The sequence below is a fragment of the Nelumbo lutea genome, chromosome 2 (assembly GCF_056320005.1).
Source record: "Nelumbo lutea isolate HS-2025 chromosome 2, American lotus-T2T, whole genome shotgun sequence".
Lineage (NCBI taxonomy): Eukaryota > Viridiplantae > Streptophyta > Magnoliopsida > Proteales > Nelumbonaceae > Nelumbo > Nelumbo lutea.
Window position 1 is genome coordinate 21,996,057 of NC_142685.1, and position 19,459 is coordinate 22,015,515.

Consider the following 19,459-nt stretch of genomic DNA (forward strand, 5'->3'; position numbering starts at 1 on the left):
GACAGATTGCTGGTGTGGAAACAATATGTTAAAGGATGATTTCCCAGAACTTTTTTCAGTTGCTGTTGATAAGTAGGCAAGAGTAGCAGACTGTGTGCAGTTTCAAAATGGGAAATATGTTTGGAACCCATGCTTCAGAAGAACTTTGAATGATTGGGAGATTGAACCACTTGGAAGGCTTCTCCAGAAGCTGTAGAGCTTGCAAATTGATTTTAACTAAGAAGACAGACAGCAGGATTTTCCTTTGAATATAATCTGGTGCAAACATATCCCATCAAAGGTGGCTTTTTTTTTTTTTTTGGTCTACCTACCTGAACAAGATTCTTACAAAAGACAAACAACCCGATTAGGAGGGGAATGGTGATTGATTCACCAGAACGTGTTATGCAACAGGGTAGAAGAATCAGGTGACCACCTATTACTGCATTGTAGTTTCACCTACAACATTTGGTTGAAAATTTTCAGGATCTTCGCTTTCAAGAGTTGCTGCCCAGCCTCAGTAGAAGATTTTGTGAAAGGTTGGCAGATCTGAGGCTTGAGTAATAAAGGGAAAGTTATAAGAAAAATGGTTCCAGGAGCAATTTTTTGGTCAATATGGCGGGAAAGAAACTCAAGGCTATTCTAAAACAAAGGCTGTCAAGTGGAGGAAGTGTGGCAGAAAATAGTTGGGAAGCCGTTATCCTGGTCATCAGCACAGTTAGCAATAGACAGATCTTTCTTTAGTTCTCTTCTTGAGGTTGAAAATCTTTTTGTAATCACAAATGGGATAGTAGTCTAAATTGGTGTGTGCTCTCCCATTGTACAGCCTTTGGTTGTACATGGGTCTTTTATTTTTCTATTTGAATGAATTGATACTTTACCTCAAAAAAATTGTAATGCACTAATGCAGTTTGGCCTTCAAAAATCAAAATATATACACGTAAAACAGAACTAGTAGCTAACATTAAGTGCAATGAAACTTCAGGAAATAACAAAATGCACATGATTACACCTTTAGGACCCAGAATACTATAGAAGCTAGCCATTTATGACAAGCATTCATTATGGGGATATTACTTTCTGCTCTTTTAAAAGCAAACAAAGTCATTGTCATTAACTCTCTCACATTGTTATGCACATCAATTTATAAGTTAGATAAGTACCACAGAAAGGCTACCTGTTCTAATAATTCCCTCTGGGCCAGTGCGTCTTGTAACTCCTGTTTGTGTTTCCTCCTGAGCTCCTTGATTTCTTCTTCAAGTTGGTTGACACGACCTTCCAGAGTGTCAGCTTCCTCCTTTGCTGCAAGGTATTCCTGCCTATTTTCAGCTGCTCTCTGTCTCTCCTTTTCAAGGGACCTACTAATCTGTGTCTGCTCAGCTCTAAGACATGATATCTAAAATACTTCATTTTAGTAAGTGAACATCAAGTGAAAATCTAAATCAGTTCCAATAGAGTATCACTAGAGAAAAAGGAAGAACCTGAGCTTCAAGAACGTTTATACGAGATAAAGTTTGAGATAGACGTTCATTCACAGACCGCTTACTTTCCTCAGCAGTTGCAGCTTTGGCCTCTGCCTCCTGTTAATCCAATAACAAAAGGAGTTCAGATTAACAATGCATATGGAGGGAATTACAAATAGAAAACATAGGAAGCAAAATATTTAAAAATTTCTAGAACCTGGAGACGAGAGTTTAGGGACCTCTCCACAGCAGCCCAGGCCTCTGCCCTCCTAGCAGTTGTCTCCTGTAATTATTCAAAAGAATACCAAATTCAAAGCCCAACCATCTAATTAATTTTTTTTTTTTTTGGTGGGGGGGGGGGGGGGTCACACTGATCTGCTAAATAAGAGAGTTCAAAGTATCAATACACCCCGAAACCATACCAGGGTATCACTACTTTGAAATCAAAATAGTCAAACCATATCAAACTGTAACCTGCATAGCTTCAATCTGCCTTAAAAGTGGCCTAGTAGATTCAGGAACTTGTGTAATCAACTCCTCGCATCGACGCTCACTTGCCTGGAAAAACAGTCAAATCATATTAAACTGAAGCTTGAAAAACATTGAAAACACCTAAATAGAAAGACAAGGTACAAAAAACTATTTTTAAACAAATGTCACAATTAAAGAAAGTTAAAAAAAAAATACTTGATAACGCTTCTGAAGATCCTCAATGTCCCTCCGAAGCATGTCTTCTCTAAAAACTTCCTACAGCATCATGGAAAATATTATATCATTTTTTTGGTAGTAAAAGATGGAATCAAACCAGAGTTCCTGATTTAAACTAGTACCTGCTGCTCCTTTTGGGTTAGAGTTTTTCTTAATTCTTCTAATGCTAGAACCAATGCAGCTTCACGTTCTTCAGCCTCCCTGAGACGACTCTCAAGTTCAGTTCTTGCTTCATTATTGGCTCGTGCCTCAGCTAATGCTTCAGCCTCCCTGGCCGCATTCAGAGCATTCGTGTAATATTCTTTTTGAGAAGCAAGTTCTGTTTGGTGTTTCTCTATTGTTTCTTGCAGTAGCTTCTCAGTTGCTGCCTTATCTCTTTTAACACTCTCTACTTTGTTCTCTTCTACCTGAAAATAAGGCAAATGGGGAAAAAATAAGAAATAGAAGGGATATGCTTCTCATCAAGGAATTAGCTGTTCACTTAATGAATGAACCCATTGGACCAAGTAGCTTCATAAGGTAGATAAGCTGACTCACATTTTAGCAGCTTAATGAAATTACAATATGGATAAACAGAATGAAGAGGAATATTGAAAAGTTAGATTGGTACCAAAAATACAATCAGAAAGACAAGGAATCCTGCATAACTATTAAAGTCTCCAAAAAATGTACACTCACATATGATAAAATGGATGAAGATGTAAAAATGTAACCCTGAGGAACCAATTAAATTCCACAATCCAGATGTGGCCTACAGCTTCTGGTCCACATCTAAGTGTTATAATTGCAGTCTTCCACACTAAGAAAGGACCCAGAACCATGCATAAACAAGACAATTTCCTGAGCTTGAAATATATCAAATTATCATCATCAGAGTCCAGAAGAATCAAAAAATGTTCTATCCTCCAATATTTTTTTCTTCTCCAGAAATGGGATCAACAAAGACTACTAAGCATAGTTGTCAAGGTGATGCCTAGGCAATAAGGCACTTTTGGAGGATCACCTCACCCAAACTCCTACATATTTATATATGACACAACATTATATTTTTATATTTTTATTTTATGTTATTAATAGTAGTATAATAGATACCATTAGACTAAATTATTCATATTGTCAAATCTCCAAAAGATCATAGGCCAATAAGCCTGATGGATAGCTTGTACAAAATCATTGCTAAAGTCCTAGTGGGATGATTTAAGAGTATCTTGCCCCAGTTAATCCCCCAAAATCAGGGAGCTTTTGTGGAAGGGAGACAAATAATTGAACAAATTCTTGTGGCAAATGAATGTGTGGAAGAAAGGAAAAAACAAGGAGGCAAAGGCTTAATTTGTAAATTAGATCTGGTAAAAGCCCATGATATGGTGGATTGGTCCTTTCTTTTTCTTTTTTTTTTTTTTGAAAAAGATATGGTAAATTTTTATTCAAATAGCCAAAAGTGGCAGATTACCCAGGCCCCTAAAACAAAGAACCAACACAACTCACTTTAACACCTACAATACATCATAACTCAAGAAAAATCCTAGATCTCAGCTGAGAACAAAGGACAGAAACCTGAATGTCCTTCGCCGCCGCCACCCAACTATCTTTCCAAATGCAAAGGCAATCAAGCAATCTATGCTAGCCGCCTTATTTCCATCCAGACTGTGCATAAGATGGCTGAAGGTATGACACTCCAAATGCACTTCGCCAATTTTGAACCACCGTTCAGCTCCCAACTCCATATCATGTCCAGAACTGAATCAGGCATACACCATTGCAGCCCTACCCCTGATAAAAAGTGATTCCATATTGCAGCTGTAACCAAACAGTGAATGAATACGTGCCTGCCATCCTCCTCCATATCTCCACAAAGAGCACACAGCTGGTCCTGAATCTGAACACCCCTTCTAACCAGGGAGTCTATCATAAGGCATCTGTTGAGAGACGCAGCACCAAAGCATTCACTTCAGAAGGCACCGAAGGGTTCCAAATTTTCACCACTGGAAATTTAGGATGCACAGCTTCATTTAGAAGCTCCACAAAAGAGCTAACCGAGAAACTACCATCCACACTAAACTTCCATATCCAAGAGTCCTCAGACGACAAGTCAATGGACTGCCTGTGAAGCAGCCCCAAGAGATCTGCAACTTTCCCAATTCCCCAGTCCTGAAATGACCTTCTAAAAGAAGGGCTCCAAATAATAGTGCCCCCCCCCCCCCACTTCAAATTGACTAGCCACCGACCCATTCTGATTTTCCGCAATCTGAAACAACTGAGGGAATACTTCATCCAGGGGTGTACTTTCACACCAAGTATCCCTCCAGAAACGCAACCTATTCCCATTCCCCACTTTTGGAGTTAGACCACTACTCATCCAAGGTAGAACTTCCATGACTTTTTTCCACAGTGAGCAACATAAAGAATTCAATTGATTAGTAGTTACCCAGTTCCCATTGTCAGTCTCATATTTTGCTGCAATTAATTTCCTCCACCATCTGCCTTTTTCTTTCTCAGATCTCCAAATCCGTTTTCCCAAGAGAGCTTTATTAAACAATTTAAGCTTCCTGATCCCCAACCCCCCTCTCCTTAGGGCAACATACCTGGTCCCAGTTAACCAGATGGCATTTCTTTTCCTCCTCTCAGCCCCTCCAAAGAAAATCTCTTTGGATTTTCTCAATTCTTTGGGCAACTTTGACTGGAATTGGGAAAAGAGATAGAAAGTAGGCCGGAAGATTAGAAAGCGAGCTTTTTAGTAATGTAATTCTGCCCCCCAGCAACAGGTACTTGGATTTCCAAGACATAAGCTTCGTCTTGATGAAAGCATGAAAATGTATATCTGAAGTGTGATAAACATTTGACATTTGTAAAATAAAGAGCTTAAAAGTAGTATTTTTCCATAGTAATCTTATAAATGTAAATTTTATTGTTTGTGCAATTTTTTATGCTGGAAGGATTAATAATTGAATGGAGGAAAGCCCAAGCACATGTCCAAGAAACCCAAGCCCAAGTTCCATGACCCAAGTATGAGTGCTGATTTGTTTCCCGTTTTACACTGAACAGGGTCTAGTATTTTGGGCATAACTTTTTCTACAAACGTCCGAATTCGATGATTCTTGAAGATATGGAGAGCTAAGATATAGGGCTACAATTCATCTATTGATGACTTTTTTTTTTAAATCAATTTCTATCAAGGCGAAAAAGGGGGAATAAGATGTGGATCTGGGTTGAGAAGTTTGAGGAGCCTGACGGTGCAATAAAAAGGGAAAAATCTGACCTAAAAAGGTACGACCAGCAGAGGTTATTTTGCCATTATTTTCTCATTCTTTCACGAGGAGAACAGAGGAGAATGACGTCCAAGCGTGGCTAAAGCTTCAACGGGGCTAGGGAGGATATTGATAGATGAGTTTTATTTGTTATTTTGCTTTGATTCCTTGAGAGATTTCAACGTTTGATTTTGTTCTTGAGAGATTCTTAATTATTTTTAGATTTGATAAACCCAGAAGTTATATTCTTCAATTTCCATATGAGATTAGTCATGCTCCTTTTATGTGCAATTTGTTAGAAAATAATTGATTGGGTAGATTTATTTTATGGGCTGATCCTTTACTGCAATACTGTCAGTTTGATATATTCTCGCTCTTGGATAGCTTGTAAGAATAGATCACTATGTTCTTCGTTGAAATTAATTTTCTCAGAACAAACACTTTTGTTCTTATCATTGGTCTTCAAAGTTATATTTTCCGATTGTTTGTTTGGGATGTGAAACATGCAATTGAGTAATAAATAGGAATTAACGTTGAGAACAGCTGAACAAATCAATCAAGTGAATCTCGAAGCCTTGTTCATCACAATACTACTTCTCATCCTTCAATCATTGTTACTTTTATTCGAATATTCTTATTCTTATTTTTAGAAAATCATTTTTTTTAGTTTATTTACTCTTAGCGATAACTCCTTTTGTTGGTTTAATTAGCTTCTCTGTGAATTCAACACCTAAAGCTACACTTCAACAACCACTTAGCCAAGGGTAATAATTTTGGGCAAGACACCTCTCCACTCTCTCAACCACCAGATTCCACACCACCGCAGAGGTGCATTTAGCTCCAAGAGGAAGGCCAAGATAGGAGATAGGCAAGTATCCAATCTGACCAAGTAAAATCTCTGTGAGCTCTTCAAGATTCTCCACTTTACCCACTGGAATCAATCTACTTTTGGTCCAATTTACTCTCAGTCCAAAACCACTTCAAACCAACTAAGTACCCCCAAGAGAATCTTCAATTGATCAACATCTGCATCAATGAAACATAGAGTATCATCAGCAAACTGTAGCATCTGAACACTTTCCCCACCCGGAGAGACCTCAAAGCCCTTCCATAGACCCTCAACCCCCACCTTTTGCTTAGAACTTCCATTATGCATATAAACAGAAGAGGGGAGAGGGGATCCCCTTGTCTTAATCCTCTTGGACTTTTAAAGTCCCATGGAGTGCCCATTAAGCAAAACTGAAAATTTTGGAGAGGAAATACACACCTTAATCCAATTTCTCCACTTCTGTCCGAACTTTATTTTCTCTAGCACCAAATCCAAACACTTCCAGTTTACATGATCATATGCCTTTTCCAAACCCAGCTTACAAATCAGCCCTAGTTTACCTTCTCTTATTCTTGAGTCAATCAACTCATTTGCCACCAACAGCTGCCTACTCGGTACGAACACAAACTGGTTCTCCTCAATGATCACACTAAGAACCTTCTTCATTCTTTCTGCAAGGACTTTGCCCACCAGAATCAATCTACTTTTGGTCCAATTTACTCTCAGTCCCAAAACCACTTCAAACCAACTAAGTACCCCCAAGAGAATCTTCAGCTGATCAACATATGCATCAATGAAACACAGAGTATAATCGGTGAACTGTAGCATCTGAACACTTTCCCCACCCGGAGAGACCTCAAAGCCCTTTCATAGACCCTCAACCCCCACCTTTTGCTTTAGAACTTCCATTATGCATATAAACAGAAGAGGAGAGAGGGGATCCCCTTGCCTTAATCCTCTTGAATTTTTAAAGACCCATGGAGTGCCCATTAAGCAAAACTGAGAATTTTGGAGAGGAAATACACACCTTAATCCAATTTCTCCACTTCTGTCCAAACTTCATTTTCTCTAGCACCAAATCCAAACACTTCCAGTATACATGATCATATGCCTTTTCCAAATCCAACTTACAAATCAGCCCTGGTTTGCCTTCTCTTATTCTTGAGTCAATCAACTCATTTCCCACCAACACGCCTACCCAACAGCTGCCTACTCAGTACGAACGCAAACTGATTCTCCTCAATGATCACACCAAGAACTTTCTTCATTCTTGCTGCAAGGGCTTTGGATAGAATTTTATAAAAACTGTTTAGTAGGCTAATTGGCCTGAAATCTTTCATGTTTGTTGCACCTTCCACCTTAGGAATAAGGGAGATGAAAGTGGTGCTGTTCAGACTTCTAACCAATGATCCATTTTGGTGAGAGTCATAGAACACCTTCAATAGATCCCCTTTCACCCCCACCCAGCACCGTTTATAGAAAATATTTGTCAAACCATCCGGCCCCGGGGATTTTTCAGTTCCCATATTATTGATTACCTGCCATATCTCATTTTCTGTGAAGGGCGCTTCTAACTCCCTCTGCTGAACCACCGATAAACTTTTGAAAGTAAGCTCTTCTGGAAAGGGTCTTCTTGCCCAGTTTTCTTTAAACAACTCCTAGAAAAAACTCGTGGCAAGGTGCTTCATTTCTGTCCAGTTTTCACCCACTTGCCCTCCCCATTCAAGTTTCTCAATTTGATTTACTCTTTTCCTTGCTTTTACCATTTTGTTAAAAAAAAAATTGGAGTTTTTATCCCCCCCACTTTAAGCCATTTAACTTTGGCTCTTTTCCTCCACTTTAATTCCTCTTTGTAGGCTAATGAATCTAGAGTCACTTTGGCTAGCAGTCTCTTCCTTCTATCTTCCTCTCTAAGGGACCCACTTTGGCTAGCAGTCTCTTCCTTCTATCTTCCTCTCTAAGGGACCCATTTCGATATAAGCAGAGGAACCAACTCCCTTTCTTCAAACCAAGCATTTTCCATCTTGAAAGATAGTTTACTTCTCACCAGACTCTCCACCTTTCCACATAGTAACTGAATGGAGCGTGATCTGATAAAGGTCTAAGAAGAGCAACTTGTTTAATTTGCTGGAATGCCTCTTCCCAACTCGAGGAGATTAAAAATCTGTCAAGTTTAACCAGAACCGGGGATTCTTGGTTATTTGTCCAGGTGTATTGAGCCCCCACCAAAGGCAGATCTAGAAGATCGGCCTGGTTAACAAAATCAGCAAATTTTCTTCCACCCACAACTTCTCCTTCTCCCCACTCTCCGCCGGACCATATACATTAGTGAACATACCTTGAAACCCCCCCTCCCTCCACTGAAATCTCCTCCAACCACCCACCAAGGCAGGTTTGAGCTACCTCTAGCTACTAACAGCTCCACCCACAACTTCTTCTCCCCACTCTCCGCCGGACCATATATATTAGTGAACATACCTTGAACCCCCCCCTCCCACTTCCAACACAACTGAGACTGAAAATTCACCAATATGAGAAGAAATTAACTTGCATTTAGATCTGTCCCACAAGGTCAATAAACCTCCTGCACTGCCCCTAGCTGCCTTGCTAACCCACCGCACCTGACCTTGACCCCAAATGCTTCTTACAAAACCTGCATCCATTACTTCCAACTTTGTTTCTTGGAAGAATACCACCTCTGTTTTCCATTTATTCAGTAAATTACAAAACCACTGTTCTCCTATGCCCAGAGCCTAAGCCCTGAATATTCCATGACAAAATAGACAGATCCATTAAACACTCACGACTCCAAAACCCTCTCCCCTTCCTCCCTCCCCTTCTATTTTTCCCCCTCCCCTCGCTGCTCCCTCCCCCTTTCCTGTTGAATCATTCAACCCCCACACCAATCTCAACATCTCCATGTTCTGCTTCGACCCTTTACCCCCTTTTTTCACATTGCCTTTACATTTCTCCTCCCACCACCTCCTTTCAATTGCTTCCAAATAACTAATTGTCTCTGCCTCCATACCTGCTATTGAAATCCCCAGAAATTTGCCTAGACCCAGGAGTTTCGAATTCACCCAATCTGAAGAACCTTCCACCCCCTTCCCCTTTACTCCCCCTTTTTCCTTGATCTTTGCCCCCTCCTCCCTCTGTCTTGGCCTCTCCCCCACCCCTAGTCCTCCTTCCCTTTTCTCCCCTATGCTCTGAACCTGCAAATTACTTTCCACAGTGGGGGGCACACTGTAAACAACATTTAAATCCTCCCTGACAACCGCCAACGGAGTGATTTCCATCAGCTCCATCGGCTGAGTGGGCTGGATAGTCTGCTCCGGGCTGCCAATTGAGGGATCTCTTACTGATGTCTCCAGAATTGGATCTGGCTCAGATTCTTCTCTCAACTGAGAAAACACCACCCAGTCCACACTGTCCGAAATGACATTACTGATATCATCTTGGTGATGAGCCCCACTGCATTTCTGCTGCAAATTCGGCATCTGAGCCGTGGCTAATAGCCAATTTGGGCCTGATAAAGGCTGCCAGTCCTGGACCAAACCATCCTTGGTAGACTGCTCTGGACCCGATTTTTCAAGGGACACATTTGAACCCACACCATCCTGACCAAACTGAGACTTGACTGCTTCGCCTCTCTGACCTCCCCCTGCAACTGAGCATGCCCTTTCCTTTTCTCCCAACATGCCACTTGTCATTTCTCCTTCTTGGTTCCTTTCTAGATACAGCATCCTACTATCTGGCACCACATTTAATTCCACAAGACATTCCAGAAGCATCTCTTTCAGCCAGTTCTTCAAGCACTCTTCCCACTTATTTATCGGATTTAAATTTTGAATCTCCTTTTTCACACAGTCCCGGGGTTGGGCTAACCTCACATGTGTCACAGGTGGAGTTAATGGATCCGTTTCCTTCCACGGGTATGACTGCAGCACATCATCTTCCGTGCGCAACACGGGCTGACCTATCCCCATCTTCCGCCCCTCTATCTTCCACTTCTCCGATGACCTGCCCCTACTCGAGCTTCCTTCTTCCGACAGAAGGACCACCGTATTACTCACCTCCAACTCCCCTTTTTTTCCTTTTCCTTCTTTCCCCCTCCCCTCTCATCAGTCAATATCTCACACCCTCCCCTTTTTCTCACCTCCGACCTGATTTCCTTCCAAATCCAAACCCAACAAGAAAAATCCCCCGCCACTATTTCCACCTTCTCAAGAATTTCCCCACCTACTCTCACTTTGATCCTCACCCATTCACACATCTTCAATTCAACCGTCGAATCATCTGTACCCAAGAAACCTCCACAGATGTCCCCTATCCCTTTTATCACACTTGGGCACCAAAGAACTAAGGGTAACCCGAAAACTTTGATCCACTCCTCCTTCTCCGTACTCGGCTCATTTCTCTTTGACATCTGGTTCACGCAGTCGATTCCCACTAATCGAGCGCCAGCCTATTTTGTCCAACATACCACGGTCCATTTCGCCTAACCCATTCAGCTTCTTCCATCAACAGAAAAATGAATAGCAGTAAATCTTCCGAAAGATACTTGACCCTCATACCACCCACCTTCGACTGTAGCCCAGTGTTCCAACACCTCTACTGGCAATTTCCAATCAAGGCACCCCACCAGACATTTCTACAAAAAGCATCTTCTTTCCCCTACTCCCTCTTCCTCTATTTCTAAGAACCATCTTTCCCCCTCTCTTTTCTAAATCGTCACCCCAAACTCTAGCCAGACCCCTGCTGTCACTGCCTTCTTGAACAAGAATCCACTGTGGACACCAGATCCACGTGTCCCAGAGTTGTGCCACATCTCCATACCCCACCTACCACCCCCCTCTTATGGGATTGAGATATATAGGAGGCAACATCCCTTTTTAACATCTTCCCTTGGCGAGGCCACACTTGTCTACTAATATTCTCCACCACAATCACCACTACACTTTCCTTTGTGTAGCACTTAGGAGAGAACGAGGATTACATCGTTCACCCTCGAAACTCACCGAGCACCTTAGATTCCAGCACAATCTGTCACCAATGAACACCGCCTAAATCCATCGATCGTCGTCATGCTACAACGACCACCGCCGTCGTTCTCCAACTTCGTGCACCACTTCTTCTACCGCAATGATTCATCGATTAATGTCAGAGGAAAGAAGAAATGGTTCCACTAAAACCATAAAAGGTACCCCCGTCGTCAATCACACACCCCCACCGACCAAATAGCAAACCGTCACTCCCTATCATTTGACACCTCTGATCGACGTCGTTCACCTCCAACACTCACCGCCATCATTTACACCATTATTCACCGCCTTCACTCACCCCCTTCGTTTCCTTCTTCACCGCTGCTCACTGCCTTCTCTCACCTCCACCGACGCTCACCTCCGTCGCTCACCGCCTTCTCTCAACTCCACCGTAGCTCACCTTCTAGGCTTACTGGAAAAGGTTGGGTTGGGTGGAAGATGAAGAAAGTGGAAATGTTGTATCAGTTCGGCTCATTTCTCAATATTGATCAATGGTGTGGCATAAGATTTTTTTTCCCAGCAAAAAGAGGACCAAGGCAAGGAGATCCCATCTCCCCCTTCCTTTTTACCCTTGTTGTAGAGGTGCTAAGTAGACTGACTATAAAGGCTGACCTAGAAAACCGGATTAGAGGTTGGAGGGTAGGAACAAATCAGGTTGTGCTAACCCATTTGCAGTTTGCGGATGACATAATCAGACTTTGTGAGGACTGCGCAGAATCCAGCTTAAGAAATTTGAAGGTCCTAACTGATCATTTTCAGAGCCTCAAGTTTAAAAGTCAATTGGGAAAACAGTTGTGTGGCAGAACTTGGGAGAGGAAAAAATTAGCTTGCTTGTGGGAATACTAGGTTGTGAGGTAAAAAATTGGCCCTTAGATTATCTTGGAATACCTTTGGGGGGAAACCTGAAAGCAGACAGCTTTTGGAAACCCATAATAGAAAGATTTTCTAGGAAGCTATCCATTTGGAAGAGGAACTACATTTCTATGGGGGAAAAGAATCACCTTAATTAGATCCACTCTAGCCAACCTACCCACCTATTACCTGTCCACTTTTAGAATCCCGGTAAAAATTGCACCGCAATTGGAAAAAAAATAATGAGAGATTTCTTATGGGAGCTGGGAGATGAAAAGAAAGATCATTTGATAAAGTAAAGGACCATGGAGGATTTGGCTTAGGAAATCTGGTTAAGAGGAATACAGCTCTCTTAGGAAAGTGGCTTTGGATATTGCCCCTAGAAGGTGAAAGGTTGTGGCACATGGTCATTGGAAGCATCCATGGTGCAGCGAACAATGGTTGGGATGCAAAAGTAGCACCTCAGGCAGCTTCAAATTCCCCTTGGAAAGCAATATTTGAGGTATTTCCTTCTTTCTTTAATTTTATCCGTTGTGATGTGGGGTGTGGAAACAAAGTCCTTTTTCGGGAAGACCTTTGGTTGGGGGAATCACCCCTTAAATAGCAATTCCCTATTCTCTATGCTTTGTCAGACTATAAGGCTAAGATTGTTGCCAGGTTTGGGTTACTCTTAGAGCTTGGTTTGAACTGGGACTTTTAGCTTTAAGAGGGGTTTAAGGGACAACGAATGTGAATCCCTAGTTCATCTGCTTTCAAAATTGGAACAAGTCTTCTTGGATCAAAATTCCGTGGACATGCGAGTTTGGTCTCCCTCGTCGAATGGTCTTTTCTCTTGTGCCTCCTTTCTCAACATCCTTACCCATTCAGAACCTTTGGGGGAGATTTTCCCAATAAAAGAAATTTGGTGTAAGCCATCCCTCCTAAAGTGCAAACCCTTTGTTGGGAACTGTTCCTTGGCTAGTGGTGAGACCCTTCCCCATTTACTAATTTCATGCTATTGTGTGTCTTGCATTTGGGAATACTTTTCTTCACACTTCGGTTGCAGATGGGACCCCCCACAAGATGTGGTTAGCTTATTCAGTTCTAATTGTATGCGGCTACAAAAAATGGGGCAAAATGCTTATGGAAGGCAACAAGAGAAGCTTTAGTTTGGACCATCTAGGAAGAAATAAATCAAAGGATTTTCAATGAGAAGAGCAGATCTAAGGAGGAAGTAATCGAAGCAATTAAACCCAGATCTGCACACTGGGTAAAAACTGTTGATATATTCAAAGATATCTCAACACATGATATAATAAGGAAATGGAAGTGGCACATATGGGAACACATAAAGAGATTACTAAGATGCATTGGAAACCTCCAGAGCCAAATAAATTGAAGCTGAATTTTGATGGAAGCTCAAGAAACCCTGGGAGAGCAGGAATAGGGGGAGTAATTCGATAAGATGCATTGGAAACCTCCAGAACCAAATAAATTGAAGCTGAATTTTGATGGAAGCTCAAGAAACCCTGGGAGAGCAGGAATAGGGGGAGTATTTCGAAATCATAATGGGGAAGTTGTGGCTTTGTTCTCAATACCAATTGGGTATGGAGACTTGGTTCAGGCAAAGACAATGGCACTCTTACAAGGCCTGATTCGCTTGAAATTAGCAGAACTAGAAGCTAGAAAATTGGAAGTGGAAGGGGACTCACTTTTGGTTATTTCTTGGTCTAAGCAAGTAAACTAAGCACCATGTAAGTACAGATTTGCATTTAGGGAGATTGGCATTCTTGCTAAGAAATTTAACTCCATTTCCGAATGGGTTAAAAGGACAGCAAATGAATTGGTAGATACTCGAGAAAAACAGGGAGTTGATAGACCTACTCTATTTTGGGCTAAATTGTAGCTGGTTGTATTACAATAGTGGGATGCTGATCTCTGTAATCTGGGTCTCTTTGTATATTGTAATACTCTGGAGTACAGAGCAGATAGATAATATGTAACTTGTTTTTCAGCTTAATAAATAACTAAATCATAATCTGTAACTTGTTTTCCAGACGGCCAGGAAGGCTCGACGGGCGACGAGAGGAGTCCTGGGATTCATGAAGCAAGTAGGGCTGCTGAACCTTATGGAAATAACCCATCTCCAAGGCTTCAGATTGTGCAAGGCACAAATAGAGTGGCAAATCAGGAGAACCTGAAGTAGAACAGGAATACATCAACAAGGGGTAAACAACTGGGAAAGAGGACAGATTGCCAGATTAGCTAAAGGACAGAAATGCTTCCCAACCAACTTAGGGGGACATATAATTACCAACTCTCGGAACTAGTAAGGGAGGCCAAGAACTTTTTCCCGGATTCAACTCCGCCCCTCCAGACAAACCCAGGTAATCGAGTAAATTCAGTTTTTGCTACTGATGCATTTTTTGTGTCCTTTGTTCCAGATTTCGATCCTATTCCAAGTTCTGCAGCCCTAGTATGTGAAGCAAGCAAAGGAGGTGGGTGCCCTAAGATTGTGGAGAGGCTGATGAAGGACCAAAAGGGGGAGTTGATAGGGAAGTATAGGAATGAGAAAGTGTGGGAAATTATTGAAGGAGTATTTAGTAAGGTGGAACAAAATGTGTTGGGGAGGGAGGATATGATTGAGATCAGTGGGGAGGGGTCAATTGAGAGGAGAGTAGGAAAGGAGAGGAGAAATGAAGGGGAAATGGCAGAAAGAATATTGGTGGAGGGAGACAGGAGAAAGAATTCAATAGTAGAATTTGTGGGGAAACTGGGATGTAGAATGGAGAACTTGAATGTCTTGAAAGGTGGCTTACAAAAGAAAAAGGAGGAGATCAAAGCGAAGAAAAAGAAACTGAGTGTAGTTGAGAGGTTGAAAAGGGATGTGGAAGTTGATAAGAAGTTCGGGGTGAAAGGGGGGAAGTAGTGGGTAAGTGAAGAAGGGAATTAAAAAAGAGATGATAATGAAGATACTTAGCTGGAATCTGAAGGGTATAGGAAGTGCAAGGAAAAGAGCAACGATTACAGAGGTGTTAAAGCGATTTGATCCGGACATTGTATTAATATAGGAGTCCAAGAGAATGGAGTTTGATGGTAGATGGGCAAAGAGTATATGGAAAGCCAGGGGGATCAACTGGGTGGCTGCCCCATCATGGGGAGCCTCAGGGGGGATAGTAACAATGTGGAAGAAGGATGTGGTTGAAGGTGTGGAGGAACTAATCGGGAAATATTCAGTTCCATTGAAGTTTAAGCAGCAAGAAGATGCTTATGTGTGGGTACTAACAAATGTTTATGGACCAAATGATTACAGAGAGAGGAAGGAATTGTGGGAGGAATTGGTTGATGTTAGAGGACTATGGGATGGGCCTTGGTGTGTGGGTGGGGACTTCAATGTGATTAGATTCACGGAGGAAACCAATATTATTAATCAAAGGGTGACAACCAGTATGAGGAAGTTTAACCGGTTTGTGGATGCCTTTGAACTCAAAGATATACCTTTAGCCCAAAAGACTTTCACTTGGTCCAATCTCCAATCGAGTCCTATCTGCTCTAAGTTGGATAGGTTCCTATTCTCATTGGATTGGGAAGACCATTGGGGGAACCTAGCCTCTAAAGCTCTTCCTAGATTGACCTCGGATCATCGGCCAATTGTGATCTGCAAAGAGGAGAAGAGTGGAGGACCTACCCTTTTTAGGTTTGAGAATATGTGGTTGCTCCATTTTGGGTTTACTACGAGAGTTAAGGAGTGGTGGAATGAGTGTAACCTAGTTGTGGATTGGGAAGGCATGAGATTTCATAAGAAACTCCAATTTCTAAAAGCCAAGCTCAAGGAGTGGAATCAATTTGATGGATCAAATTGAGTTCCTTTATTCGAAAGAAGAAAGGGGAGAATTTGGAGAGGTAGATAAGGAACAAATAAGAGGTCTGCAAAGGCAGTTAGAGGATTGTCTACGTAAGGAGGAAATAAATTGGAGGCAAAAATCTCGATGAAAATGGCTTCAAGAGGGAGATAGAAATACCAGATTTTTTCTTATGTGGCAAATGGGAGGGGAAGGAAAAGCTTTATCCCAAGACTGGAAGTGGATGGTGTTGCTTTAACACAACATGATGAAAAAGCAGGGGCATTTGTTGAACACTTTAAGTCCATAATAAGAAGGCCATTAAGTAAAGGGATGTGGTTAGAAGGTTTGGATTGGCTAGATGTAGGGGAGGACAATAGGTAGAGATTAGAAAGAAGGTTTGAGTTTGAGGAGATTAAAGAAGCTGTTTTTTCTAAAGATAGAACAAAAGCGCTAGGCCCGGTTGGTTTTACAATGGCTTTCTATCAAGACTGTTGGGATATCGTGAAAGGTGACCTTTTTCCTAGTGTACTTGAAGAATTTTATAGAAGAGATGTGATTAACCCAAGTTTGAACTCCACTTTCTTAGCATTGGTCCCAAAAAAGAAAGATGCATCCCACCCAAAGGACTTTTGGCCAATCAGTCTAGTAAATAGCTTGTATAAGATCCTAGCAAAGGTTTTGTCTCTGAGGATGAAGGAAGTATTGCCAGCAATAATCTCTCCAAATCAAGGAGCTTTCGTGAGTAGAAGACAAATTACTGATCAAATCTTGATTGCCAATGAAAGTGTGGAGAATTTTACAAAGAACATGAAGGGAGTGGTTTGTAAGCTGGATTTGGAAAAAGGCTTATGACTTGGTGGAACGATCGTTCTTGAAGAAAGTTATGTCCAAATTTGGGTTTGGGACTAGATGGTGTAAACGAATCATGAGGTGTGTTCAGAACTGTCAATATTCTGTGCTAGTGAATGGGACAGTGGTGGGTTTCCTTCCAGCCGTAAGGGGAATAAGACAAGGGGACCCCCTGTCTCCCTTTCTATTCACTCCGGTTACTGATGTCCTGGGGATACTAATTCATAAAGCAGATTCTAGGGGCCTTTTAAGAGGTTGGAGACTCGGGAGGGAGGAAATCCCCCTTACCCGCTTACAGTTTGCAGATGATACAATTCTATTCTATGAAGGTGGGAACTTGAGGTCATGGTTTCAAATGTCGCCAAATGTCACTAATGTCGCCCGACATATATCGATATCGAGGCTCACCGACATGAAAATGGATGGTAATATAAAAATTACATTATGTCGGTCAACATTTCCTATATTTCGGAAATGTCGACCAAATCGGTCCAAATAACCAAAAAAAAATACAGTTTTTCCAATTATGTCAACAAGATGTCGACTAATATACATTAAAAATATAATATATTAGTATATTATATTAATATAATACAGTATATTAATAAAGATTATTCCATTAATAATTTCTATTTAATATTTCAAATAAAATATTTATAAAAAAGAATTAACAAAATATAAAAACAAAAGAATAAAATAATTACTTTATAATATAAAACATAAAATATTTTTCAAGTAATAAAATATTAACTAGTTAGTATTTTTTAAAATATTTATTAAAATCATAAAATGTTTATTAAATTTTATAATAAGTCATATTCTACATTTAATATAAAAATCGGAATAAATTTAATAAATGTTATACTAAATCATTATTTATTATAAATTTAGTATTAAAAATCATAATAGATTCATTAAGTTTTATAAGAAATCAGAATTTATCATAACCTTAATACTACAAAAAGGAGAATCAGTTTATTAAATTTATAGTAAAACATAATGTATTATAACTTTAATATTTAAAAAAAAATAAGAATAAATGTATTTCTATTTACTAGTGTGAAATAATTATATTAGAATTTATAATAAATCAGAATTAAAAATAGGAAAAGGAAATATCAGATAGCCTTGTAAAAACATCAAAATGCATAATAAATCACTAATTCATCATTTACAAATTTGTTATTGATCTTAGTTTCTTAGCTTTATATAATGGTTGGGAATAAGATAATAGTCTAGAAATATGTATTAATGCTTCTTTTATCATTTTACAAAATATCTTTGCATATTTCCACATTTTTCATAATATTTCCACAATGTCTCTAATTTTTACAATATTTCCCCTCGACATTTCCGACATATGTCCTATATTTTGGTAAGTGACGTTTCCATCGACATCGACATTTAAAACCTTGCTTGAGGTACATCAAGAACATGAAGTTGGTAATACAACTCTTTGAACAAATGTCCAACCTAAAGGTGAATTTTGAGAAAAGTTGTATAGCGGGTGTGAATTTGGAGGAGGGAGAGATTAGAAAAAGTGCAAAAATGTTGGGTTGTAAAGTTTCAAGATGGCCATTGAATTACCTAGGGATGCCTTTGGGTGATAACCCAAAGAAAGAAGTTTCTAGAATCCGGTGGTGGAAATATTTGAAAAGAGACTTGCCTCTTGGAAGAAGAATTACCTTTCCCTTGGAGGGAGGATTACACTAATTAAGGCTACTTTAGCTAACTTACCCATTTATTTCCTTTCAGTGTTCAAAATCCCAGCAAAGATATCTAACAGATTGGAGAAGATGAGAGATTTCCTATGAGAGCCAGGAGAGGATAAAAGGGACCATAGGGTGAGTTGGGAGGTGGGTGACCAGAAGCAAAAAACTAGGTGGCTTGGGAAATGGGAACATCAGGAAAAGGAATTTGGCTCTTCTGGGGAAATGGCTGTGGAGACTCCCAATAGAAAATGAGAGACTATGGGCTAAAGTAGTTGTAAGCATACATGGGCTGGAGCAAAATGGATGGGATGTTGGGATCTGAGCTAAGACCACAAGTGTGTCACCTTGGAAAGCCATTCATGGTCTGCTTCCAACTTTCTCCCCTCATCAGGTATGATTTGAACTTAGGTAACTCCATAAAATTCTGGGAACAAATTTGGGTGGGGAATGCCCCTCTTAAGGACATGTTTCCTTTGTTGTATGCCCTTTCTGAATTAAAAAATGAGCAAGTTTCTTCCTTCATTACCCCCTCATCTTCCTCTTCTAGGTTTGGGTGGAATTTAGGTTTGAGAAGGGCTGTGAGAGATACAAACTTGGATAGCATCTCAAGCCTCCTTGGTATCCTTGATAATGTTTTCTTGGACCCTACTAAGCTGGATTCTAGAATCTGGACCCCCACCCCCACTGGCTCATTTTCTTGTGCCTCTTTTTTCAAAGTCTTAAGTCAGCCCCCTAGTCCTGTTGCCCCTCCCTTCCTGGTTAATGAGGTTTGGTGCAGACCAATCCCCCCTAGAGTTAGTAGTTTTTGCAGGGAAGCTTTTTTGGAAAGAATCAATACTGGTGATATGCTCCAAAAGAAGAGACCCAAGACACGTTTATCCCCTCACAGGTGTGTTCTCTATAAAGCGGATGGGGAGACTGGTTTTCATCTACTGGCAATTTGCCAGTTTGCTAAG

The 19,459-nt window shown here is 40.6% G+C and overlaps 1 protein-coding gene across 3 annotated transcripts in view; it reads right to left on the reverse strand.

Moving 5' to 3' along the window:
• The window catches only part of LOC148869116 (golgin candidate 5-like), a 64,999-nt gene that overhangs the window by 10,874 nt on the left and 34,666 nt on the right, over nt 1-19,459 (reverse strand). For all 3 annotated transcript variants that reach the window (XM_088970408.1, XM_088970406.1, XM_088970407.1), the window contains exons 9-14: nt 2,273-2,557; nt 2,130-2,189; nt 1,917-2,000; nt 1,660-1,725; nt 1,461-1,559; nt 1,157-1,375 (exon numbers count right to left, since the gene is read on the reverse strand). In XM_088970408.1, the coding sequence (XP_088826534.1) occupies nt 1,157-1,375; nt 1,461-1,559; nt 1,660-1,725; nt 1,917-2,000; nt 2,130-2,189; nt 2,273-2,557 (813 nt within the window). The remainder of the gene's footprint in view (nt 1-1,156; nt 1,376-1,460; nt 1,560-1,659; nt 1,726-1,916; nt 2,001-2,129; nt 2,190-2,272; nt 2,558-19,459) is intronic.